This window comes from Tetrao urogallus (assembly GCF_951394365.1).
Source record: "Tetrao urogallus genome assembly, chromosome: 2".
NCBI lineage: Eukaryota > Metazoa > Chordata > Aves > Galliformes > Phasianidae > Tetrao > Tetrao urogallus.
The window spans coordinates 62,409,145-62,435,623 of NC_136814.1; the positions used below are offsets into that span (position 1 = coordinate 62,409,145).

Genomic DNA, 26,479 nt, shown 5'->3' on the forward strand with positions numbered 1-26,479 from the left:
GAAACATTGGAACAGGCTGCTGGGACAAGAACACCGCTGCCACGTTTAAACCTTCCGCTCCTTTTCAGCAACAGACGCGGGGAAGGCTCCAATCTGCGGCTGCGGGCGGGATCCCGCAGCTCCCTCAGCTCCCCTCCGAGCCTTGGGCACGGCGCTCACGGACACCCCCGCCGCCTCCTGCCGGCACCGGCTGGGAGCGCAGCGGCCGCGATCGCGGTCTCGGAGCTCAGCCGTTGCTGCCTGGGAGCCACCTGGAGTTGTGGCAGGCAGCGCCAGCCGCCCCCGAGGCCGCCTGTCAGCGGTGTGGCGCATGCGCGCAGGCACGTTCCGCTCGCCTGGCTGCGTGGCCGCGCCGGGAGAGCCGGGACTGCCGTGAGGGCGCGAGAGGGGGGCGGCTGAGGCGGGCGGGGGCGCTAGCCGGGCCCTGTGCGAGGCGAGGCAGGGCCGGGCGGCGGGATGTCGGCCGCGGGCGGCGTCGGCTCCTGCGGGCCGGGCGGCGCGGCCTGCGGCGGAGGGGTGGGCGGCGCGGCCTCGGCTCCGGGCGGCGGGGTGTCCATGTTCCGCTGGCTGGAGGTGTTGGAGAAGGAGTTCGACAAGGCCTTCGTGGACGTGGACCTGCTGCTGGGCGAGATCGACCCCGACCAGGCCGATATCACCTACGAGGGGCGGCAGAAGATGACCAGCCTGAGCTCCTGCTTCGCTCAGCTCTGCCACAAGGCGCAGACCGTGTCCCAGATCAACCACAAGCTGGAGGTGAGGGCGCGGCGGCGGGGTGCTGAGGGGCCTGCGGGGTTGGGGCTACCCGCCCCCGGCAGGGTGAGGCCTGCTGTGGGCGGCAGCTGGACCGCTCGGCACTCAGGGCCGGAGCTGCTTGACGGCGGCTGTCCCACTGGAGCCTGGCCCGGCCCAGCGGATCCCCGGCTTTGGGTTGTGTTGTTACGGAGTTGCTTGTGGGGACAAAAAGTTGTCTTTGGTGATGAAAGAAGCGTCTTGAGCAGCAGATGCCACTGGCTGGCATTGTATTTGCATTATGTCTCTAGGAAGCTTGGTAATCCTTGCAAAATGGGACAAAGGCATCAAGAATCTTGAAGCTTATAGGCAGCAGTTAGAATGTTATTCCTGTCTACAAGTGAATGAAAAAAAAAAAAAAAATGGGGATAGGCCTGACAGATCCTCTTGTTCCTTCTTCATACTAGCAGATCAGATTGCCCCCTGCTGAACTGAGTCGAACTCATAATTGAGATCTCACAATCTGTGAGGCGAGTAACTATTCATAGAAATCACAGAATGGGTGGGAAGGGACCTCAAGGATGATGAATTCTTCATGTCTAAACCGGCATTTCAGTAACGGTGGGAAGGAAGAAGCATCTGCTGGAGCTGAGTTGGCTGGTGCTGATGTTACTCAAGAGGTAGGGCCATGGGGTCCTGTGATTTATGCAACAGTTGGAGTGCTCGGGAGGGAGAATCTGGGAAATTTTACGTTCTTCTGTTTCGTAGCTGCTTTCCAACTTGAGGCTTCCTTTTGTAGTATATTTGGATGTCATTTTGGCTGTCATTAAAGAGTGTAGATGTTAGATGCCTTCTTGTCTTTCTGTGAAGAGAATAGTCTTTCTGCTGCAGGACTGCTGAGAAGTCTTCATTTGGTTATCTTTGCCCTAGGCTAAAAATTGCTAGCATCTTCAGTATCTCTTATAGACCATGCTTTTTAGATTTGTATTGTTTGTTCCAGTAGCTTTGAAGTATGGGAATAAGGAGAGCTATTAGAAAGCCAGGTGGGTAAGCGCGTTGCAAGAGTGTCGGTTCTTGCAGTCCTTTGTATTTTGCTTATTGCAATGAAGGAATTGAAGAATCTTCTGACAGTAACTTGCTCTTCTGAAGGGTTTCCTTGCAGTAGGAAATAAAGTAACTAAATTAGCTTTGGTTTTAATCTGATCTCTTCCTGGTATGAAAACCTTGTTATGCAAAATACCAGTAGAGCTTAACAGAGCATTGGGTTATTTCACAGTAGAATAAATACTTCATTAAGGAAGTTTTGCTAATTGCAGTCTTTATTTCATCACAGTGCTCACTGTAGTGATGTTTACAGTATTCTTCGTATTTATTTTGCGATAGACTTGAATACGCTTTAGTACACAGTTTGCATGCATGCTGTCAAGCTGTACAGCACACTTAATTGTATAGGCATAGTAAAATAAGATTTATGAGTTTATAGTAGACAATTAGCATTTATTGCATATTGCACAGGACTGGTGGGTGTACCGACTTGTAAAGCAGATTACTTTTCAGATCACTGTAAGGGAATGAGCTAATACTTTGTAAATACGTCTTTGAAAAGTTGTTTCATGCTTAAATATTTTGAAAGGAATTTATAAAGGTTAGATCCTGAAAGATCAAAGGTTGCTCTGAAAGCAACGCCTCCTTTTTATTTCCGTGGAAACTGGCACAGATACAAAGAGCACAGTAACACTTTTTAATAGCGCAAATTTTCAATTACAAAACACTATTTTTCAGCACATTCAACACCATTAGCTGCACATTTTTGCCAGTGATAAACAAGAGCCTGCATGCCCCACCTTGTAAAAATGTATGCCAGTGAATGTGACGCACTGTTGCTGCTGCTGAACTTTACCACCCACCACTTCGCTATGCTCACATCCACTGTTTGCTCTCAGTCAGAGTTCAGTAAGTGTGGATGAATGTCAGTGGTTGCCATTTTTCTGCATGGAGGAGTTCAATTCCACACCGTTGCTTCATCTACACTTCTGTGTCATACGCCATTCTATCAGACTGCCCCTCTGCTGCTGTCTGTCACGCGGTGACAAAATGTAATGGAATGTTGGTGGGAAGATTCAACCTCTACTGCCATACCACCAACATCACCTCTGATGTTGTTGGCCAGCATAATAAAGTAGGAGACATTACTTTTGAAGCAACCCTTGTATTTTGGTATCTAATTAAAATCATCCATGGCTTGGACACATAAATAGTGACAGACTGTACTTTAGTCTAGAATGAGTTGAAGAGCAAAGGATCACAGTTCATAGTTTTAATCATATAGCTATTAGTGTGTCTAGAGTGAGAACTAATTGATACTAAAAATCTAGAGCTGGTGAATAAAATAACATTTTATTTTGTGAAATATTTTTATTTCTGATAATAGTGTTAGGTTTCATACCTGTGTCCATATAGGAAGCTTTATCTGAAATAGACCGTTAGGAGGCTATAGTGTTGTCTTGATAGTTGTTGATAGGATCTCATGATTATTAGTCATAAATTTGAAATGACAGCTACCATTTAAAGTCTCTGAAAGATGGAGCTGCTCTGTTGAGAATGAATGTCTTGTCTTTTTTTCTAGTCAGAAATCTCTGTCCAAAATGAAGGACACAGTTACATATTTTGAAAAATCTGAAGAACATTAATACTGAAGTTAGGATGATCAGTGACTTTATTCTCTTTTTTTGTGGTGCAAGTTATGGTATATTTCATGACATTTAAAATTGCAGTTATTTTTTTAGCAGCTTGAAGTTATCATATTATAGTGCTTGTGCACTTTCATTTGGAGTTTTCATGAATGACATTATTTATGTAGGTACAAAAAAATTAATGATAAAAATTGGGAATATTGTTCTATTGATTGCGGGTTTTATTTCCTTGAGAAGAATCGTCTGCCCTTGTCACAGTTTTACAGACAAGAAAAGAGAAACACAGTTCAGAACGTGCTTTATCAGCTTAATATATGTTCTGGAATTGGTGTAATTGCTTTTAAGACACACTTTAGTTAGTTTTTAGTTGGAGTAGATGGAAGATCCTGCTGTAGAAGTTTCATGGAAAAGTGTTTTGGCACTTTTGTATACACCAAAAGTGTATACAAACTGCCAGAGATGAATTTAGGTAAAATATTGTGCTGGGGATATTTCAGAACAGTGAAAAAAGTGCGTGAGGACAAGGCTGGTTTCTGTAAAGGACGGGATGTGCAATCACTTGAGATGTTGGTTACTATCAGAAGGAGCCTGAAGGCATGCAGATGCACAGCGGATGTATGCAGGTAAGTTTACTCAGGCTTTAGAGTGATGAAAGGTTGTAATTATACTAATAACATTTATGACCCTAAGTTAAACTAAAAAGGAGGATTTATTTTCATATTTTTCCTGCTGGCCACAGATTTGAACGGAGTAGCTTATCAAAGAGAAAAAAATTGTTAGGTGATGGAAGCCATTGTCTTTGAGAGAAGCTTGACTTGACCAGCATAGCATACAGTGTGCTAAACGAGTGCAGGAATGTATCATAATGGAGGACAGCGAGGGCCTCAGGCTGTTAGAACAAAAGGAGATGACAGCCATTTTAAAAGAGATTTTTCTTGGGCTCTGTCTCTCAGCATTACTGTCAGCAGATGCAAGCTAACAGTCACTGTGTGAGAGACCAGATTTCTAAGTGAGAGGAAGTTCATAGGATTTATCTTTCCTGTTCAGATATTATTTGAGCTGAAAAAAAAATATGATGCTGACTGACACTGTTTAAATGTTCATTAAAAAAAAAAATCAGTGAAAGTAAAAGTAGTAGGTTAATGTGCTGATGAAAACTGAGCTTGACTCTGCCACTTTGCCTGCCAGCCTAATTCTGTAATTTTAAATGAACAAACTGGAATGGAATGTCTGGTAGAGCACACCCTATGTCTTAGTAGTTGGGTTAAGCTAACTGCAGGCTAGAGTTTAAGAAAGCATTTAAGCAAATGTCTAAGAGGTTATTTGCCTATGTATTTTTGTTACTGTTGAACTGGAAATCAGTTAGTAGATTTAGAAGAGGAAATTCCTTTAAGCTGAATTCTTATTTCTTTAAGTAACTTGTGCTGTATCAGCTAAAGCATGTGTAGTGTGTGTGGGTAACTTGAAGATCCCTATTTAAAAAAAAAAAAAAAAAGCAACTCAATACCCCAAAAAAGCCAACTGTAGGTGGCTATGTATGGTGGTTTTTCACATAATTTGAGTCCATCTTATGGAGCATGCTGCAGAACTTCTTTGTTGATTAGGAGTACTTTTTAACCAAGATTGGACCATATACTTTATTACAAAGGTCCTTTGGTTTGTTTTTAATCCCCTTTCTCCTTTGACTAGTAAGCTGAACTGCACCTACATATAACCAAGGTATTTCTTTGCCCTATGACAGATGTGCCTTTAACACTGGAAACATTTCTAGTAAGAAAAGGAAGTTAATTTATTTTTTCAAATGTGTTTAAATTGTTCATCTCCTCCTGAGTTGTCACTTCTTTGTTTACACTTCTACATTTAAATCTTTTTTTCTCTTTTCAAATTGAAAACTGTTGGTACTGGATGGAATGTGGTTTATCTGGAATGAGATGCGATACAGCTTGTATCTTAGAATTAGATTAGTTTGCAGATGTTCAGGCAGTGGAAGTACAATATTCACCTTTTTAAAGGGATGACCTGCATTTAATTCACGTTTTCCTATATCAAAAGTCATGGAGTTGTAATCATGTTTAACTAGCTCACCTTAATTTCAGTCATTGAGTAGTCAAATGCTGAACTGTATTCTCTTTTTCTCTCACTTAGTAGGAGATCCAAATTTTAAGCAATGGGGGTATTTTAGTTTGTAACTCTTAGTTTTGTGTAATGAATTATACTGCGTAGCTAGTCTGACCTCCAAAATAGTGCCAATGATAAAGCTACCAAAACGATGTCTAAAAACTCCATTCTCTATTCCTCATAAGCAATTAGAAGCATAGGCAACTAGAAGTGTATGAGGCATTCAGGAATTAGATGGCTGGGAGCAATGTACTGCCAGCAGTTACAAAAAAGTTGTGATTTGTGCACCTCTAAGTAAGTACAAACAGAATTTACAGTAATATTAAAAAAAAAACAAACCTGACAAATAACATGTACTTGACATCAAGGAAAAACAAAGTAATAGCATGAAATAATGATATGTTGCTGTAGTACCAGGTATTCTAATGAAAGAGATGAAAAAGATCAGTGACTGGCTGTAACAGCAGCAGGACCGGTGCAATGAGAAGATGTTACAAAAGAATGCTCACCTAACTGTGAAGATCTAGGCTCACAGAAAAACCCCACAAAGGTGGGATCCTCAGCGAGAGATCCTTCCTTAGTGGCAGGCAGCGCTTAAGTGAGTCTAAGAGGGGTGGAGCCAGGCTTCTGATCATGGGTGAATTGCCTCCACCTGTGCTCCCAGTACTGACAGGGTCTCTTCCAGGTGCTCAGTGACTGGTTCAGGCTGTAACTCAGCAGTTCCTGTACACTGCCACAGAAATGGGAACTAATGCATCAATTCACATAGAAATGGAAAGCAAATTTTACATTTAGAAGGTGCTTTAAAATGTTGTTATGTTATCAATTGTTTAATTGTTGGGAGTTGCCAACGCTACCTCCATACTTACACTAAATTCAAGGGAAAATCTTTTTTTTTCCCATATGTGTGGTGTTGGCTTTCATATTTGTTTAGGAAGTTTATAGCTATAAGTTTTGTTGTTAGCATTCTTACTAGCCATATGAGAAAAAGCTTTTAGTTAATTTTAAGTTGATGTCACATGTCCTGTTTTGGGGTCCTGAAAATAATGAAATGAACAATTTCATTACAAAATTTGCAAATTCAGCCTCTTGAAATAATTTGAAATGAGCTACTCATTTTTGTCATTGATAAGAGGTAAGCATTCTGTGCTTTTGTTGCAGTCAGTGGTTTTTTTTTTTGATCATCCAGGATTATGATTCCAAGGTGTATGATTTATTCAGAAACATGTATTTTGTACAGTGCTGTCACTTCGGCTTTGCAAAGAGCACAGTGAAATGAATAAGGCTGTGTGCTGTGTCATGGTTTCTATTTTGAACAAGTCCTACAAACTTTGTAGAGTTGTGAAAAAAAGTCGCAGCAAGCATTGCTCAGTCTGAAGAAAGAAGCAGATAAGTCAGGGCCAAGGGAGCGGTGGAATAGTCCTGCCCTTTGGGGAGCTGTGGCCTAAGTATGGTTCAGTGAAGAAGAGACACAGATGGTATACTGCACGATTATTGTTTTTTTTCCCAGCTATCAGAGAAGCATAATACTTTGCTTGATAATATCTTTGGCTGATGCCAAAGTCCAGCGGTTCCCAAGAAAACTTGTTAGTATGTTGGCCGTCCATTTCCTAAATGCGTTCCCCATCTCTGCTGCTGCCAAACCTCCTCATGTTGTGTCTGCATCTGCGTGTGTTTGGGCAACAAGCTGCAGTGGTTGCATGTCAGCTCTTGAAAAATTGTTTTCTGTCCCACAGTTGTGTAATATTATGGAATACTTACAAATAATGATTTTACTGTTTGTAAAATATGATCAGTTTTTTAAACTATTTTTGCTTCTATGCAACATTTTTCTCTTAAAAAAAAAAAAAAAAAAAAAAAAAGCCCCCAAAGAATGTGAGCATTATTTCTTGATATTCGTGTTGTTTTTTTTTGTGCATATACTGAAGCAGAATGCAAAGAGTAGGTGCAGTGTTTGCTTCCTGATCCTGATCAGGAGCAAATGTTTAAACACATAAATATATTTGTTGGTAAACTTTCTGTAGCCTGGTATAAACAAATGAGCACACATTGAAAAAATAAAAGTACCTCATAGGCTTTATCTGTCTGTGAATTTTGGTTTGTTCCCACAGCAAGATCCACTGACAGGGACCTTTCTCATAACCTTAACTCTTGTCAAAGTTGCACACACAAGGTGTTTTATCAATAACAGAATCAATGGAACTAGTGAAATCTCACTTCTGACTCATTTGTCAGGAAAGGTGTTTGTTTTTGTTTTTTTTTTCTAATGCAAATAGTGAGCACCCTCCTGACTCCCTAAGACCATCCAATTTGATCACCCCTGTTTCTCTCCTGTGATGTTTCCACACCATGGCATTCTTTGCCTTTCTGTCCATGCATGGTTTTGTTTGGTAGGTTGGAGCAGAGTCAGGCAGCTCGGTTTGCAGCTTTAACCTGTAATGAGCCTGTTTGAAACTCAAACAGCAATTCAGCTCAAATCAGCAGGGAAGGAAGGTGAAATGGAGAGATTCAGTCATACAGATAAAATGGTTGCCTTGTGTAGGGAGCTAACACAGAAACGATCCTGGTTTTTGTCTTTCTTTTTGCAAGACCTTCGATTAAAGACAAATTAAAAAAATCTTTAAAGAATATTTGTTACATTGAAGACATTTAATGACTGCTTGGCTTATGGCTTTTACTCACTGGCAGTATTACTACAGTTGAAGTTTTTTTATTGTACTTAGCTTTCCTTTGCTGGAAATCTGTTTTCTAATGTGTCTGTAATGCCTCATCATTTGTACAATACTTAAAATGTTCTTAATGTAAGCTAGAAATTGAGATACTGAAAAGTGTGTCATTACAAGCCTCAAAAATCACTTGCTACAATTCAATGTAGAGAGAATTAAGGTTTTTTTGTTTTTTTCTGTTTGTTGGGGTGAGTGATGACATTACTCTGCACAAATAACATTCAGACCTGTAAGCTCGTTTCCAATTCAGCTATGCTTTGGTTTTAGTTCTCATGTCTGGACAATGGCCAAATATTATTTTTTCATATCCATTAAATCAAATGCAACTGTTACTTATTCTGCTAAGAAAGTGAAAGACCTTTTCCCAAAACTAAAATCATTACTTGATTTCTTCTGTCAGCAATCTGCTTGCCCCCCTCTGCAGCTGCTTTCCCTTTCAGAAGTGAGAGGCAGGTTGCCTCTTGTTAATGTGATATTAATTGCCATCATCCCACTATCCACGATTTTGTAATTCTGGGCTTGCTCCCTCTGAAGCTTTGGGTCTAGGAGCCCACGATATTGCCATCTTCTGATTCCTCATTCAAGCTCTGCTGATGGTGAAAGCTGGTAACTTGTGGTTTTAGTATGCCATCAGTGTGCTTCCTGTTGTGCCCTTCTATACACAAATGTTTCTGTACTTCCTTTTCATGTTACATTTATTCATTATTTCCTTCCTATATTTACTTTGTATGTTGTCCAGGGCAAAGTCCACACTTTTATTCTTTTATGTTCAGAAGTTTGCGTTGCTCTTTGAGTACAGTTCTGAGATGTTACAGAAATAAAGATAAGATTTTGGGTTAATTATTCAAACACTTTCTGTTTTTTGTTTTTTTTTTTTTTTGAAAGTGCAAGTAGATATATGTATTCTTCTTTTCTGACCAACATCTGAAGAAATTACAAAGTATGGTATGAAATAATGAGACCTCAGTGATATTTATTTGATTTTTAAGACTGTCCTCTCCCTCCAAATGAAAAATGCCAGGTAAGACATAAACAACTCAATGACTGCAAATGCAGGTAAATGCATTTAAAATGAGCGATTATATTGATAGCAACATATGGGCCTATAACTTGTAGCTACTTGAAGAGGAAATGTGAACTGCTAAAGAAGAAGATCATTATGTATGTTTCGTTGAGAGGTTTGTTTTTGTTTTGTGGGTTTTTTGTTTTTTTTTTTAAATTTTTGCAGTAATACTTTTGAATGACCTGTGGAATAAGTACTTGTTTGTTACTTAGGGCTATGATTGATTTCATTTCCTATGGGGGAAAAAAAAGTCATTTATAAATTCTTGAGTGATTTTACTTTATACCCGGTTTCAGTTTTCATAGGTGTAAGATCTCAGTGAGATACAAATCATGATTATAATCTGTGCGCTTTAGATCATTTGGAAGACAAATATACTGCTGTACTGTTTAATTAATTTGACCAAAATCTGCAATTTACTTGAATCACAAACTTATCTCTTAGAGTTTAAAGGTAGATTGATTACATGCCAGTGCGAAGGTAACATGAAGCAATTGCTCTTTCTGAAATAGCACGTGTTTTCTGGTACTTGGAGCTAGAGCAAAACGAAACAAAAACACATGGATTTACCTTTACTTTTTAATAGTGAGGAGAAAAAGGTAAGAAACCACGGAGTAGGTTTTGTGCAGCTGACATTGTAATCAGTGTAAATGAATGGAACAGTGAATACAAAGAAATTAGCAGGCACTTCTCTGATATACATTGAGAAATCGGTGATTGTGCTTGAGGACAGTGCTTCAAGTCTTTTCCATACTGACTCAGCTTATGTAACTTCTCAGCGCTTTTGGTTAGAAGTCATTTCTGAGCTGATACGTTTATGGATCTCTGAACATTTCAGAAAACTACTATCTATTGTTCACAGACAAAAGTAATGGGAAAAGTGAAGCATTGAAGCAGATGGCCTGGTTCCCTTTCATATAGAGGAAACTTAAATGTTTTTTAATTGATTTCGGTGAGTTTTGGCTTGTATTTTAAGGCCTAAAACCAGGCACTTCCCATTGCCATTGGCACTTAATTCCAGTTTTGAATCTTGGTGTAGGAAGAGTACAGGAGGACTTCATCAAATCAGAGACAGAAATGAAAATATCCCAAAAAGCACTGACCTTCCAACACCCTTGAGAATAAAAGGGTAGAAGACTTGTGCCAATACAGTGTCTTTTGTGTCCAGTTCTCACTGCGCTGTAGTGATGTAAGAAGATTTCCCTGATGGAATCATGCTTCCCTGAGCTGCAGTTCAGTTCTGCTGCTGGCTGTATGTTGCTTAGTGTATGGAGTCACAAATGAGTTAGCAGAGAAACTAAAGTGTTATTCTGCTTATAAATCAATACAATACTGTGTAATACTTGCTAATCAGCACAGTTGTATACCATGTTAAATAAAGAGGATTTTGTGCCTCAGTGGAAGAGGATGAATGATCTGATATTTCCTGCCCATGAATATGAGCAGTTACTGTGATTTTTGAAACTTTGTTTGCTGCAGATTAATTCTTCTTCTCTGTTTGTCCTCTCCTTCAGTACTGGTGGGTCTCAAAAGGAAGGACATCTTCTGCCTTTGCATGACCTGTGACAATGGTGTTATAATGGTTTTGTTGTTTATATTTTTGGTATATATTTACTATTTATATTCATTCTATTGGATTTACTAATCCAATACTAATCCAGTAGAAGAGGACTCCAGCATCTCTTCTAGTTAAAATGGGAATAAAGTTTAACATTTTATATGTAATATTAGAAATGTAGTCATTTTGCTCAATCAGTTCAAAGACTTGTAAGTTTTTGAGCTTTTGAATTAAATTACATATGATTCTTGCTTCTGTCTTGGGACCTTCTAACAGTTAAAGCATACGGTCTTGAAAAGCATGTAGCATTTTAGAACATATAAAAATAATTCCCATGTAATAAATTTTGTGTCTTCAGGTTAACTTGTTGCGCATTACAGTGACACCACATTTATTAACTGTTAGGGGTACGTACTTTGTAGGCATGGTCACACAGAAGATTAATGATGATACATCATCTTTGCTATGTTGTTTCTTGTTGTTGTTATTTTTGTGTGTTTTAAATGAAAATAATGTGCTTTCTGTCTATGACTACATATTCACATTTAGGTTATCTTATACTGCTAGCTTTGTGGAAACTCTCTGGTTTAAAGCTGTGTAATGTTAACATTAGAGGAAGAGCTGTGTTTGCTCCCCCAGTGTCAATCTAGAAATATTTTAACAATAAAAGCAGTTATTCTGTTAATAATGCAGATAGAAAATGAACAGCTAGGTAGTTTTTAGAACTTACCAAACGTGTTTTAGTGATAATCCTTAGTTATGGATTAAGGGTTTTATATAAATATGATGTAGCTACAGCTTCTAATGGTATTTTGGGGGTGTAAAATGACTGTAACTATAATTTAGTTCTGCTGGATTCATATGTCAAGTAAAGTAAGTATTTGAAAGTTGAAAGGAATGTCCTTCTGTTCAAAAGCCTTTTTCTCCCGTTTCCTCTTCTGACTGATTCAGCAAGTTAGAGGATGTAAGGATGTTAAACAGACAGCCTTCCCTTCAACCTCTGTCCATTACTGTTAACGAGTGAAAGTTTCTGTTCTCTCTTTACTGACTTCTTCTAAATGCTCGTAACCATGAAGCTAAATGGTCTCCTGTAGGTGTGTGTTACTTTTGCCCCCAGCTGGCTTCTCAGCAAGTGCTAGAGCAGCCACCAGTGACCTGCTCTATGTGCAATACATTTATAGGTATATTGAGATGTGTGCGTGGAGATGCATGACATCTCACCTTCAGTGGCCTTGTTGGAGAGCGCATCTGAAAAGTTGCCAATAAACGGATTGGTGCAGTTGCCTGTGCAGCTTAAGTTTATCCTCGTTTTGCTTGTGCAGGTTGAAACACAATCTTTGTAGGGTCTGATATTGTGCTCCTGTGCAGTACCGCAGCCTCATGCAGTGAGTGGTACTCTCAGAATACGTGTCTGCATCTGTGATTCTTGTGTTCCTTGCTTCATTTTCTGCCTCTGACTCCTCTCCTGTTTTACTGAGCGTCTTTCAAAAGTTAATATATGGAACTGCTGGTTTTCCAGCAGGCTTTCCTTTATAACGTAAACTGAGGGAAGTGAGGATTAAAAACCAGTGGTAGCAAGAGTCATACTGAAGGACTTTGTCATGGTTTTATGATTTCGGTATCCCACATCATAACATCATGTAGTGCATTGGGAGTTAAAGAGTTGGTGCTCCAGGTGCAGGCACCTGTCCTGGAAGAGAAGAATTACTACATTCCCCAGAAGACTGTTTGCTATTCTGTTACCATTTCTGCTCAGTTGGAGCAGATAAAGGCCTTGGTAGGTCACCTGGCACTCCCTTTTCCAAATCTCACTGTGGAAGGCAATTTCTGCTTTAGAATTCTGTGAAGGTTTACAAATTATTCAGGTTTCTTGTCGTTCCAAAGGTTAGAAGGTGAAAGTGTGTGCAGTCAGTTTCTTCAACACAAAAGCTGAATGCTAACCTGATCTGTAGGGGCTCTGTGGAAGTGGTCAGAGATATTATATAATAGATATAGATATAAAAGACCTATTGAGCTCTTCTGGACAGTTCACTCAGAAGGCAGCAGAGCTCATTAGCAGGGTTTCTCCCACCCTCTTGTCCCTGAGACACTGGGTAAGGCAGAATAGCCAGGGACGTTGTTCTTCATAGCAGTGAGCTGGAGGTAGACTTGACCTGTCTCATCAAGCTGCTGTGTGATTGAAGTGCTCTTGAATCACTTCTGGAAGAGCCTACTTATGTCTGATAATTATGCTGGAAGCTTAAGGAGGCTGTCCATCTAAATTAGATACCTTAATTAGACCCAGTAAGTACTGATATTCATATCCTTTCTGCTTTTTAACACTGATACGGACCTTTTAAAGCAGCCTAAGGTAATTGGATGGGAAGAGTGTTGACTTGGTATTCAATGTGAATTTGAACATCAGGATAGTGTTATTAAATATCTAAAATACCTTGCATTAATGTGAGATCTTTTTTTAAGAATTGGTGACTTTTCCATTTTGCTTTTAAGTTCCAGATTTTTGGAAGTAAAAATAGAATCTGAATTTACCTTTAAAATACAAAACATGATCAAAATTCTCCCCTGGCATCTGCTGTGTTTTCATGGGTAGGTAATAGCTTTAAAGCTTGTAAAAATTGAGGTTATTTTATAAAAATCTACTTGAACTTATGGATAGCAGGTAGCCTGGTAAAAATGTGTATTTGTTCTGTTATTCCTGTTACAAGTATGCATGTAGACTGTATTTTAACATTTCAAAAATTTTCTTTTTTTTCATGTTAGAGTTCATGACTGTGATTTTCTACAAACATTTTAGGGACATATTAACTCATGGCTTCTGGTTTGCCTACTTGATTGGCTGTTTCAGTTAAGTTGTTGATAGTAGATCTGTTGTGAATTGGGTTCTTTGATTTTAGCACTGCTTTAATAATTTCATTAATATATTGGTCAATATATTTTTTTTTTCTGGTAAGATGTAGTTGTATTAAGGTATGAATAGTGCTTTGATGCATGTTGCTATGATTGTAAATCCTACTGTAGTTTTAAATGACAGAATTCTGTGTCAAAGTGGACATCAGCATCAGATGTCGTGGCCTCTGTCAGAAAAATCCAGCTCCTGTTATTTTCACAAGTGCAGTGGTTTAATGCTTGATCTGTGGATGATGGATGCAGTAGAAAATGCAGAGGAAAAAAGCCTGCAAATGATGGAGTGCTTGTGAAGGGCTACAGAGGAACGCATGACAGCATGTACTGTTATTTGTATTATGGCATTTAGCTGTAAAATGTGCCAGCAAAAGATATATTCGTGTGTGTCAGTTCTGATATTATCATTTTTCTAATTACTACAATGGTTTTTATCTTCCAGGCACAGTTAGTTGATCTGAAGTCTGAACTGACAGAAACCCAGGCAGAGAAAGCAGTATTGGAAAAGGAAGTCCACGATCAGCTTTTGCAGCTTCATGCTGTCCAACTTCAGCTACATGCCAAAACTGGTCAGAATGTGGATTCGGGGGCTATTAAGGCAAAGCTGGTGAGTACAGTGGCTTGAATGGAGGATTGTACTTTCCCCTTTCCTGTCTGCAGCTCTTCCTTCTGAGTTATGAATAAGCTGATGATAAATTTTCATGCTAAAGATGTTGGAGAGAGTTCACTTTTTTTCTTTTTAAAATAAGATTTATTGGTAGTGTTTAGGAACCATTAAAAATAATAAGTAAGAATGTAAGTCAGTTTTACGTAGAACTTTTCTGAGCAGTTTATTAAAGCAAAGTAAGAAAATATTGTGATGAATTATAATGCTTTTGTGGCAGCAGAAGTAGTGAAAGATGATAGCTTCCAATGTAAAAACACAACCAAATCTTCACATGTTATAAAACAGTCTAGAAGGAAAAAATCTGTTCTTGCTGTAGCAAGAGTATAAGAGTAGGAATGGGATTGTTTTGCCATAGGAGGAGATGGCAGATGATGTCACAGTCCTCTCCGTTGTACTTTTTCTTTCAGAATGCTACAGATGCTCTCCATTGTTATATTCCACATACTGTCATAAAAAGACCAATAGACAACTGATAATTTTGTGAAATATGGTTTTGAGAAACTTAGACCTTTAAAATGTATACCAGAAGGTAACAGTAATGTAACTGTGGAACTTGTTAGCATTGACTGATATCCAGAGTATAGTATGCCTTGTTACTATCTGCAGCAAAGATTCATACTCCAATACTGATACTTTTAAAACCAGGAAGTGGTGTAATGCTGACTAGGTTCTGATTTCTAACTCTTTGCATAATTCAAAGATTACCATCTAGCTGTTTTTGAAACTGCTTCACAAGTTCCTTCCAAATAGCAAGTCTCACCATCTGTGAAATGTTAAAATAGTCTCTGCTATTTTGTCCTGTTAATTAATGTAAAATAAAACACAGCAATAGGCTCACAGGCCATTTAGGCTGTTCTCTAAATAAGACTATCCCAAATTCTTTCGGTTTCACATCTAAAGGGTGTAAGTGAATTACAGCTGTATTCTTACATCTACATATTTGCATGTTCAATATAAAGAATAATATTTTCTGGATTATCCGCACATAGTTTAGTCTGTATTGAATTATAGCTATAGCTAAAGGTTTTTTAGAGCCATTATTAACTGGACATGTAAATAAGAGTTAGTTAAATACCACCCACATATTCTAAGTGTTAGGCTTCAGGTTTACATGAAGCAAAATGATTAGCCAACCAATTTTTAGTGCATGATTTTCATTCCTAAATTTTATTAGTGAGACTTAACTGCTGAGTGATGCAGTCATACTTCTAATGTGTTTCTTTCTCCTTACTTTGTTAGAAGCAATTTCTAAAGATATATTAAATCTCCATGCAAGTGACCTCAGCCTGTTTCAGACAGCTAACAATAAGTACATTTTTTTCTTGTATTGCTTCAGATTTTATCCATGTTGAAGTTGAATTTGCTAACAGTCTAGGCTGATATTCTCTCCTTTATTTACACGTAGCTCCTTCTTTTTTTATAGACTTGAGGGCTAATCTTTTGAGGTTTTTTTACTTTGCCTTCAGGGATTTTATAGTTTCAGTGGAGAGAAGCTCACTTTTAAACTCTTGTAGATACAGAAAACTGAAGTTTCATATAGCTTGAGCAAGCAAAATTGAACTTTCTTAAATGACAGTAAAAATGAGAAGTCTGAGTTTTAGGTAAATAAAAACTGTCATGCTGAGCTTCTGGCAGTTAGAAATCTCTGTGCCAAAGAGAGACTGTGTCAACAGTGTATGTGGTGTGAGAATAAACTGCTTTTGTAGCAGTTAATTTACTGCTTTCTTTATTAACTGGAACCGCTCTTCTTTTGTATGTAGATTCTTTATATAAATATGGGCACTATAAGCTGTAGCTTTTAGGGATGATGTATTTGCTTAGTCTAAGCATGATAACGTTTTTAGTATGAGAATGGAGTTGCATAATAGATTTATTTTCTTGTGCGTAACAATTTGTTTTTTTTTTTTTTTATCTCTCACCATCCTGTAAGTCACCATTGTAAAATGCCTTTCGTTATGCTTTCTGAAATGAAAAAATCCATTGTCAGTATCAAGTGCTGTATTATAGAAGACATATTTTTCTGTGATACGTTCAGAAAACTGCCATGTAGCTTATTTACCTATCAGTTAAATGGCTTCTTAAATGTCAGGACAGGAAGTAAATTACCTTCTTCTGCTTTTTCCTCTCAAGTATTACAGTGCTTTTCATGTTACTGTGCTGTTCTTTATAGTTCTTGGTATTTTAGGAGAAAGTATTGTTTTCAATACTATAATAAGGTTAGGGCGTTTTTAATGATAATCACAATGAAATACCAAAATTGCTACTAAAAGCAATTACAGCAGTTTGGTTTTTAGAAATTCCCTGTAATAAAATTTACCTGCTGGTAAATTTCTTTTGAAATAGGTCTTTTACTTTAATGCACGTTCTTAAAGCTCCAATTACCTGTTTCTCTAATTACGGAACTCTTTTCTTCTGTCTTAAGTCTGTCCTTTCTGTGGATGAATTGGTAAGTATACTGATTGCTCCCTCCCCTTTTTTTAAATGATTAAGTGCTTTTGTTTTGTGTGACAACTTGTATATGTTGGCCTCAGAAACTGGCAAGGCAGATCTGTCTTGTTCCATCTTCCTGTCACTTGGCAAAGTGCTGTGTGAAGAACTTTATTTGCATTTTTAGTTCGTCTGATAGAAAATTCTGATAGTTCTTCCTTATTTTCTCTTTTTTCAGTTATTTTATGGGTGTGATTTAATGTACGTCGTGTACTTACCTGTTTAACAGCCTGTAGATAGATTCTCCTTTTCAGTCTTTCCCAGTGATAGACTTGAGAATTTTCAAACAGCTTTTCTACTTTTATTACACTGTATACCTCAACCTCAATATCATTGCTCCTTTTTTGTTGTTTTTTTTTTTTTTTTGGAAAGCCACTGGTCATCTGATAGCTGTAAGCTTTGATTCTCAACATGGCAGTTGCGTTTTTGCTTTCTTACTTGTATTAGCAGCAGAAAATACAGTTCTTTATATTTACTAAAATTCTGTAATGCTATGAGCACCAGAAAGCAAGAAACATGATTCTTTAACATGCTCATTAAAAAAAACACACGTATTTGGAGTCTTTTATCACATTACACAGCAGTTGCTCAGGGCAAGACTTATCCTTTCAGTACATCCTCTGTGATTCTGTACTGCAGACCTTCAGCTTTTCTTCATATAGTGACCAATTGAAAAGAGTCCAGTGGCTTCTGGGTCACAGAGCAGCAGTAACAGTAATGGAGAAAATAGGAAGAAAACTGGGATTAAGTTGTTCCTCCTATTTTAAATACACCGTTTAAAATGCATAATTAAAAGTTATTCCACATAGGAAAATAACAGATGATTTTCTTTTAAATTTAATTTAGATAATGAATCAAATTCAGAAAAAAACTCTGTTTTTAAACTGACTACTTTATGATATCTAATGAGGAAGTGCTGTGTATAAGTGCTGTACGTTCACACGCCTGCTTCAAATTCTAGTCCTTTCTCAAATTTTCAAATGAAAGGAGTCCTAAAAGAGAATGCTTACACCGACAGTGGGCCTGTACTGTTCCAGCACCTGGATGCAGTCTTGGCAATATGTATATAACTAAAATAAATGCTAGCTGCAGGCAGACTCTCCAGCTAATGTAAAATGAGTATTGTGTCTGAACTGCAACATTTCTTACAGCTGAAGTATGTGTCAGATGCAACGCAGTGTTTTGGCACCCTTGAATTTCTGTAGTTGCCTTCCAGCTGCTGGCAGTAGACAAATATTAAAATAGCCCAGAACCATCATTACAGCAGAGAGAACTGGAATAGTTTTAGAAACTACTGTTCTTCAAATGTAGATTAGCCAGAATTCTTGATTTATGAGTGTATTCTGCAGGTCATAAAAAGGTTTGTTGGAAAGTAGTTGGAGTCATCTCACAAGACAACTCCAAACCCAAGACAGAGACCAGATGTGTCTGTGTGGCAGGTTTTGTAATGTATGTATCAAGTCAAACCGGATGTGAAGCTGGGTCAGTGTAGGAATTACTGCGCTTGCAAGAATCTCTGTTTCCCACTTTCTGAGCAGTGTGCTAGGCAGTTCTTGGCCAATACATAGAGATGTGTAATGTATCTAGTTAGATGAATTGAATACAGGTGTTTAACAGATGAGAGAGAAGTAGAGTCCACCAAATCCACAGATGTCTTTCTAGCAAAGGGCTACAAATGCTTACATACATGTGAAAATACCTCTTTTTGGTTTCTATGTAGCAACCTGGCTTAATTGTTCAAAATGTATTAATACAACCCTTATCTGTTGTTTTGTTATCCATGCTTGGAATAATGAAAAAATTCACCATTTCTTAAAAGATTTGTCTTGCCAGTTCTGTAAAATTTTGTTTCTGTCCTGTTGCTTCTTTAGTAGCACCTCATGGTTTTATTTGTTTAGTAGTGTAGTTGATACAAGTAAATGCATTTTAGTGAATTTAGTTCTTATTGCTTTTTCCAGTTGGCAAGCATAGTTAAAATGGAACAGTAATAAATCCTCTGTGTCTGCTGTTTTCGTGGTTTGCTGTTTGCTGAGTTTGTTCTCGCTGCTTTGTAAGAGATATAAAACAAGATACAAGAGATACAAGCAATCAAATGAACTCCTCCTGTAGCTGATTTAGTAGGATAATGAGTTGAGTTGAGTGTGCTAATTCCTTTTAGTTCCAGTGATCTGGGTTTTAGAAAAGATAATGGCTATGCATTATCTGCATGTTATGGTGGAGCACTATGGAAGTAATTCTTATTTCCGTAATTCTTTTCTCATGAGGAGGGGAAAGGTAGTGAAGGGCGATAGATTTCTTTCTTTCTTTCTTCCTTTTATTTTTTTGTAATGAAGTTAATTTGTACTTATATCTCTTTAATTTTGTCAGGGTAAGTAGCATCATATATAAAATGTCTAGTCTTATTTTTGTGGTCTTAGGAATCTAACTTGGAAATATCCCTGGCTGGACATTTCTTGGTTGTTTGCATGATAATAATGGCCATTTAAAAAACTTACAGAATATTTAAGCATATGAAAAGCTCATTAAAATACTTAAAGAATATTATCCACTTGAGATATGTTGTGGTTTTGTATTAACTTTTTTATTTTAAAAATAATCTGTTCCCTCTTATTGGATGAATCTCCCATCTTAACACAAGAAAAAGCAATAATGAGACTCTCTACAGAGAGTGGCAAGAAGTGCTGTTGCTTATTTCAGTCCTTGGACTTTAAGATGTATATGCGTAATGTGCAGGAGTTGTAAGCAGGATAAAAATAATGTTGAGAGCACAAAGTTGAGTTCAAGGCCACCTCTCCTCGTAGCTGCAGTAGCTGCAGTGACAGAGTCACTTTTGTTTCCTGCATGTCCTAGAAATAGAATTATTTCACACAGAAATACTAAGTGCTCTTTTATTATTAACTTTGATAAAAGCTTTCTGACTTCTTTTTTTATTATTTTTGTCTTCTAAGGAAAGAGAACTTGAAGCTAACAAGAAGGAAAAAGTCAAGGAAGCTCAGTTGGAAGCTGAGGTGAAGTTGCTGAGGAAAGAGAATGAAGCTCTTCGTCGACACATTGCTGTTCTTCAGGCTGAGGTTTATGGAGCAAGATTGGCAGCCAAGTACTTAGATAAGGAACTAGCTGGAAGGCATGTAAAATCAATCCATGTCCTTAGCATGAGTTTTAGTTGTTATTGTTACAAGACTTCTGTTTAATACTGGAGAGCATATAGCACAGTGTGCTTGATCTGTGCCTGGCATTTCTTAGCACCATGACATCATAACACCATTAGCAACAACAAATATATATAAAGTCACAGTTTTTAAAGGGTTAGAGAGACATAAATAGATGCTGTAGGTTTCTTGACCTTCTATTATTCTGTTACCAAATCAGACTTTTCCTTGTTCAGTATCTTCTCCGCTGCAAACAGTAAGTATTCTCTCACAGCATTTGTTGATTTCTCTTTTCCTAGGTTTTGTACTGTGTTCATAAGTGTTAGTGATAAGTACGGTAGAATGACCACAGTGAAGCCAGTCAAAAATCATATTATACTCCAGAAGTTTAATTTAAAAGATGTAAATTTTCCTGTTGGGTAAATCACTGTGTTACACAGCCTTCATGAGTACATTTTTAAGTTTGAGTTATTCTTAGTTTATTTATAAACCTTTGTTTCCTTAACTTTTAAAATTGTTAGCAGGAAGGATACGTGCAGAGGTATGCTCTTGCAAGAAAAGGTTCTGTGACATGTTTATCTAAAGTATACATGTACTGGTCTCTAATAACTTTAACATATCACTGTGATAGCTCAAGCATGGTAGTGCAGATAAAGTAATGTCAGTTATGCTGGTTTAAATTTGGCAGCATATGAGTGTGATATTTCTACAACATAACTGCGATAGCTGGCAGTAGATAACTATGGTAAACTTAGATGCATACAATTCTCATCTATGTTAGCAGCATGGTGTTACAATTATGCTCCTATTCCTGAGCTCTCCAGTCCCATTAAGGTCTGCAAGGATCTTTGGTGCCTACGCTTAGGGCTCGGGGTGCCCTATGTGTTGAGGTGGGCTGGAGATACCGTTGTTCTCAGGCACCTGGCTTTGCAGCATTGATCTTTTTTTACTCATCCCACTCTTTAGCATCTAAGTTGTCTTTTTATCACTGCAGAAGTGCCAAGAAAGCAGTACAGAAATTGCTTTCTGTACTTATTTTGTGGAGACAAGAGATGGTTCATGATGAGGCAGTTCTGATCTGACTGATATTGATCAGTCACTTTATCTCTGTTTGACATCTTGCATTGTCCATCTAATTGATCATTAATTTGCTTGTTATATTTGTGTAGTGATTCAGCAATATATTAATTCTTATCTTGCCATAAGCACTATTAAATACATTGTACTGAGCTGGCAGTTTGAATCTTTTCTTGTGGGTCTGTTGCCCTTACAGCTAGATTTAAATTTCCTCTTTAAAATTCACATTACTTATTCCATCTATTATGTTTTTTTTTCTTTTTTTTTCCTTTCTTCTTCTTTTTTTTTTAAATGAAAAATAAGATAGCTGCATAAGTCTCCTGAAGACAGTTTTTGGAGCCTCTGGTCATGGGGAAAGCCCAGCCACTTCTGCTTTTTGCAACTTTGTGTTTAACAGGTTGTGCTAGTCACACAAATGGTCACTTCTGTAACTCTTTATTCTCTTCCTCTGCATCCCCAAAGGCAGGTCCAAAGTTAAGAGTAGTCCAAGTAGGAAGAGTCTTGTATTTGCAGCTAATTAGACAAGGAAGAATCCAAAAATGCTTCACATTACAGAGAAGAGCCATAGGGTTGTGTTCTTGTTTTTTTTTTTTTTATAAAATTTTCTGGATTTTGTGGGGTAGATGAGCTGTTTAGAAGCCCTTTAAGCTTATGAAGAATTGTATACATGCATGGCTGTTTAAGTTTAACATGCTCATCATTGTCACAACTTGCAGTTACTGCACTTACACTAGTCACTGCATGACTGCATGCTGTAGTCTAATGGAGCGTAAATTGTACAGTGCACTGATTTTAAGTTGCCTTATAGTGTGTTGTTATTCTCTTTGTCATTTGTAGAGTTCAACAGATTCAGTTACTGGGTCGAGATATGAAGGGACCTGCTCATGACAAGCTCTGGAATCAGCTTGAAGCAGAAATACACCTTCACCGTCACAAAACTGTTATTAGAGCTTGTCGAGGTAGGAATGATCTAAAACGACCAATGCAAGCACCACCAGGACATGTAAGTTGAAAGAGTGACTCATTCCTCTGTAATTTCTGATATTTGAGGAAAAAAAGATGGGAGTTAGTTCTTTGATTTTTGTGCTTATTTTCACTTCACTTTTGAGTTCTTTTAACTGTCACTTTTATATATATGTAATTATTTTATATCGTAAAGTGGTTCATGTTAGAAGGGACTGTTAAAGATCATCTGTTCCCATACCTGTTTCTTCTCCAGGATAAATAACCCCAATTCTCAGCCTTTCTTCACAGGAGAGGTGTTTCAGCCCTGTGATAATTTTAGTGGCCCTTCTTTTGACCCACCCTTGACAGGTCCATGTCTCTGTTACTCTGGGTAACCCAGAGCTGGATGTCGTAGAGGACAGATCCATTCTGAATAGCATGTCTACAGAAGTGACCATGTGAAGGACAATTCTGCTGCCTTATCTAGGAACACTAAGTCCTTTTGAAAATTGTCTCTGCTGTGTGTAGTAATATGAATTTAACATGTGTAGCCTTGGTAGACGTTGTCTTAGCTAGCCTAGCACATGAACTGTTAATAATCCCCAGCATTCAGTGCATGAAACCAAACACTGTTTTAAATATCTTAGTTGTTCAGATGGATCTTACTACTTATGTTCTTAATGGCGTATAAAATATGCTTTATGTGTGTGTATGATTTTGAGGATATGCACAAATGCAACAGTAAAATAAATACCTGGATTAATTTAGTTTCTTTTCTAGTCTTGAGTTGAATGGCTTATGATGTAGTTTGTTTTTAATATAACAAGAATAAACCCTTTTCTGGGACTGTATTACATCTATCATTTGATTAGCTTTAAGTTGCAATTTGTCGTACAACATTCCAACAGTAATCAGCATTCCTTTATGTAGTCCCTTTATATTTTTAATATATGGCTACCTTTCCTGCTTTTGGACGTTACGCGTAATTACAACACTCATCACTGAAATAAGTGAAATAATTATTCTTGTCAGAAGTGCATAATAAGAAACCTTTTCTGATTTTGTAACCTATCTGTAAGGAGGCACTCAGGATTGACATGCCCGGTGCTGGTCTGTTGCTGATATACTGTCCTTCTACAAATAATTAAAAAAGTCAGGAATGCATCACTTTTTTGGTTCATGTGTTTGTATTTACAGTTTATTGAGTTTTTATGTGTTTTGTTTTATTTTATATCAAACTAGGATCCAGATGCCTTAAAGAAGAGTCAAGGTGTTGGTCCAATCAGAAAAGTGTTGCTAGTTAAAGAAGACCACGAAGGACTAGGAATTTCAATCACAGTAAATGCTTTATTTTCCGTTACAAAGAAGAAGCAGTTTAAATTTGCACTTCATAAAATATGGAACAGTGAATATATCATTAGAGCACAGCAATCAAAAAGGTTGCATTATGTAAATTTGTAGCTATAGTTGTGTGACTTGAAGAATCCAACTCGTTCTGATTGATTGTGAAATCCTTAAGTTTATGTAAAAGTTAGATGTTCAGTGTTTGTTTTGGGCTTAGGCCCTAAGTTTGAAATTTGGCTATTCTTCTCAGGGGAGAAGAATTAAGAGAAACATCTCATACCATCTACTTCGATATTCTTTTTGTCCAAAACATTCATTCTTAGTTTCTATAATAAAAGTTGAAATAAGCACATTAAGAACAGCTATTAGAATGCTGGTTTTCTGTCAATGCACATTTCAGCTGATTAAAATTCTCATTTTCTGTAGGGTGGGAAGGAGCATGGTGTTCCAATACTGATCTCTGAGATCCATCCTGGGCAACCTGCTGATCGATGTGGAGGACTACATGTTGGGGATGCTATTCTGGCAGTAAATGGAGTTAATCTAAGAGATGCAAAACATAAAGAAGCTGTAACTATCCTCTCCCAACAGGTCAGTTGGGGCCTGTTAACAACAGGCAAATTTATGCACTTCCTTTATTCTGCCTGTTGAATTACCTTGACTTTTAATGTTTTCAGTCAAACAGAGTATTATTCTTGAAGCTCCATCACCTTACACTGTGTCCTGTTGTGTCTTACAATCTGTGAGAAAAAGGCTGGGCCAATATTGCTTCAGTTAAACCTATGTCCCCTTGAATTTATTCTTACTTTGGTTTTATTCTAGAGAGGCGAGATTGAATTTGAAGTAGTGTATGTTGCTCCAGAAGTTGATTCAGATGATGAAAACGTAGAATATGAGGATGAGAGTGGACATCGTTATCGTTTATATCTTGATGAATTGGAAGAAGGGGCAAATTCAGGTTCTAATAGGAAAGAAGTAAATGTGGATGTCAAACCCTCACAAGGTAACCTTTCTAAAAAGTGTTGTATTTAATTGTGAGGTCTCAGTGTGCAAACCAGTTTCTAGAGAACACTGTTCTTGTATTAATTGTAACATTTATCTTCTGTTAATTCAGTTAACTTACTAGTAAGTTGTAAGCTCTTTTGGTTGGTCCCTTACTCGTTGGCCTGGTTTACTTAGAACTGAATTAACTAACTTTTGTGGTTTTTGTGTATTGTTTTTTTCCTAATCACTTTTTCCCAATTGGTCTTATTTTTTCCTGACTAGTCTAAGTGTAGTTAATTCCCTGTAAGCTATTATTTTATTTTGTTCACTTCTTCAAGTATGTTTTTTTTAGATCAGAGATGTGTGTCAAGAGTTCATGTTTTCCTTCCGTAGTGTTTTGCTTAAAACATTAGCTTGTATTTTTAGCACTCTTTTCAGGACATTTTCTAGTTTCTGAAATAAATCTCACTAATTTACAATTCCCAAGATTACTTCTCTCCTTATATAAAATTTCTTTTTTCTTGCAGTGTTTGATAAGAAACCAAGTATTGATGGACATGAAAATGGAGACCTGGGAAATTCAGTTGAAGCTTCATTAGGAGATGCTGCACCCAAATTAACCCGTTCTGCTGAGTCTTTATCCTAAAGAAACAAAGAAAGAAACAAACAAAAACAACTGGACAGATCCCATCTTTGGGAACAATTGATAATCAATATTGACTGCTCCGAGTTTGCTTATACAAATGTAGGTTGTAAAATGGTAATTAAAAGTCAAAGGGAACTGTTACTGTTGCCTGGAAAAAAGGCAGTTACCTCAGGGCTTCATTGTGAGCATTTCTAAGTGTGGAAAACTGTCTTTTGCTTGACACACAATGGCTACTTAACACATAGCATGTGAAACTAATTTCCTTTTAATAATAAGCACCAAAGCATGGGATTTCTAAAAAAGATAACCTCAATACCTTTAGCTTTTAATTTCTCTTATATCCCTAAGGAAGGAAAATAAGATGTGACCAGCTTTATTTTCACCCCTTGATATTTTAAAGGGACAACCAGTGTTCAGTTTGTTGTGAAACAAGCTTTGACTCTGGAAGGTGAGGGGGAACTGTATTGTTGCATACCTGATTTTTCCACTTGGAGTTTTTGATTTGTAACTTCCAAAAATAATGTCGGTTTGTTTTGTTTTGTTTTCTCAGAATAGCAAAACTTTCATACTTAAGCAAGGCCATCAAAACCCAAATGCAACAATGGAATAGTTGTTAGTTATGACCCATGATAATGGGTGAGCTTTTTGATATTATTATTTTAATTAATTCACTGCTAATTGTTCCATATGAAAATTGCTCGGAGCATATTTAAACAGGGTATTATCGGGTTTTACAAACAAAATTAGTTTAAAAAGACATCCACAGTTATATGTGCCCTTTGGTATTCTTTTCTGAACATCATCAGTTCAGTGTGCTTTCTTGAATGGATGTGGTTACTACCCGTGTGGAGCTGTCTGAGTTGGTCATTATTAGCTTGAGCTTATGAAATGCTGAGTACTCTCAATAGGTACTGAACATATTTCAGATCAAAGGAATCTTTAAAGAAGTGAAAATGAAGTGCATAGTACTTTATAGGAGGTGCTCAGAATTGTACAGTGTCTGGCCCTATCTGTTACTTTTGGGCGATTGTATTAACCTGTAATTGTCTTACTGTTGAAAGAGAAAAGATACTGTTTTTGTAACAGCACTGTATCTGAAACTAGCTTTTATTTGGTGTACATCTAAAAGCCCATGGCATGGTTGCAAATGGAAATGTTGAGGATGGCTTCTTGGCCAGTTTCTTGTATAACTGCAGATATACAAGAACTGACCTTGTAGATCTTTAGATGAAATGCAACTTTTTTCCATACACAGACTCTCTTTGTAATCACATTTATTATTTCACCCTGCTAAGATAGCTTTCTTATTTACTGCTTTGCAGGCTGTTGGACTGTAATGTGAAAAGATTTTATTATGTGACAGTGGAACTAATGTGAAAAGACATTTTTGCA

At 37.6% G+C, this 26,479-nt stretch overlaps 1 protein-coding gene across 1 annotated transcript; it reads left to right on the top strand.

Annotated features, from left to right (window-relative positions):
- Nucleotides 1–310: 310 nt before the first annotated feature.
- On the top strand, nt 311–25,087 carry GOPC (golgi associated PDZ and coiled-coil motif containing; the record flags this gene model as incomplete). The annotated part of the gene is given in 11 exon segments (XM_079550518.1): nt 311–373; nt 377–446; nt 449–753; nt 14,231–14,395; nt 16,878–16,901; nt 19,891–20,066; nt 22,006–22,171; nt 23,356–23,451; nt 23,884–24,048; nt 24,280–24,460; nt 24,969–25,087. Coding segments are annotated over 11 exon segments (1,530 nt in total).
- Between the last annotated feature and the right edge of the window lie 1,392 nt (nt 25,088–26,479).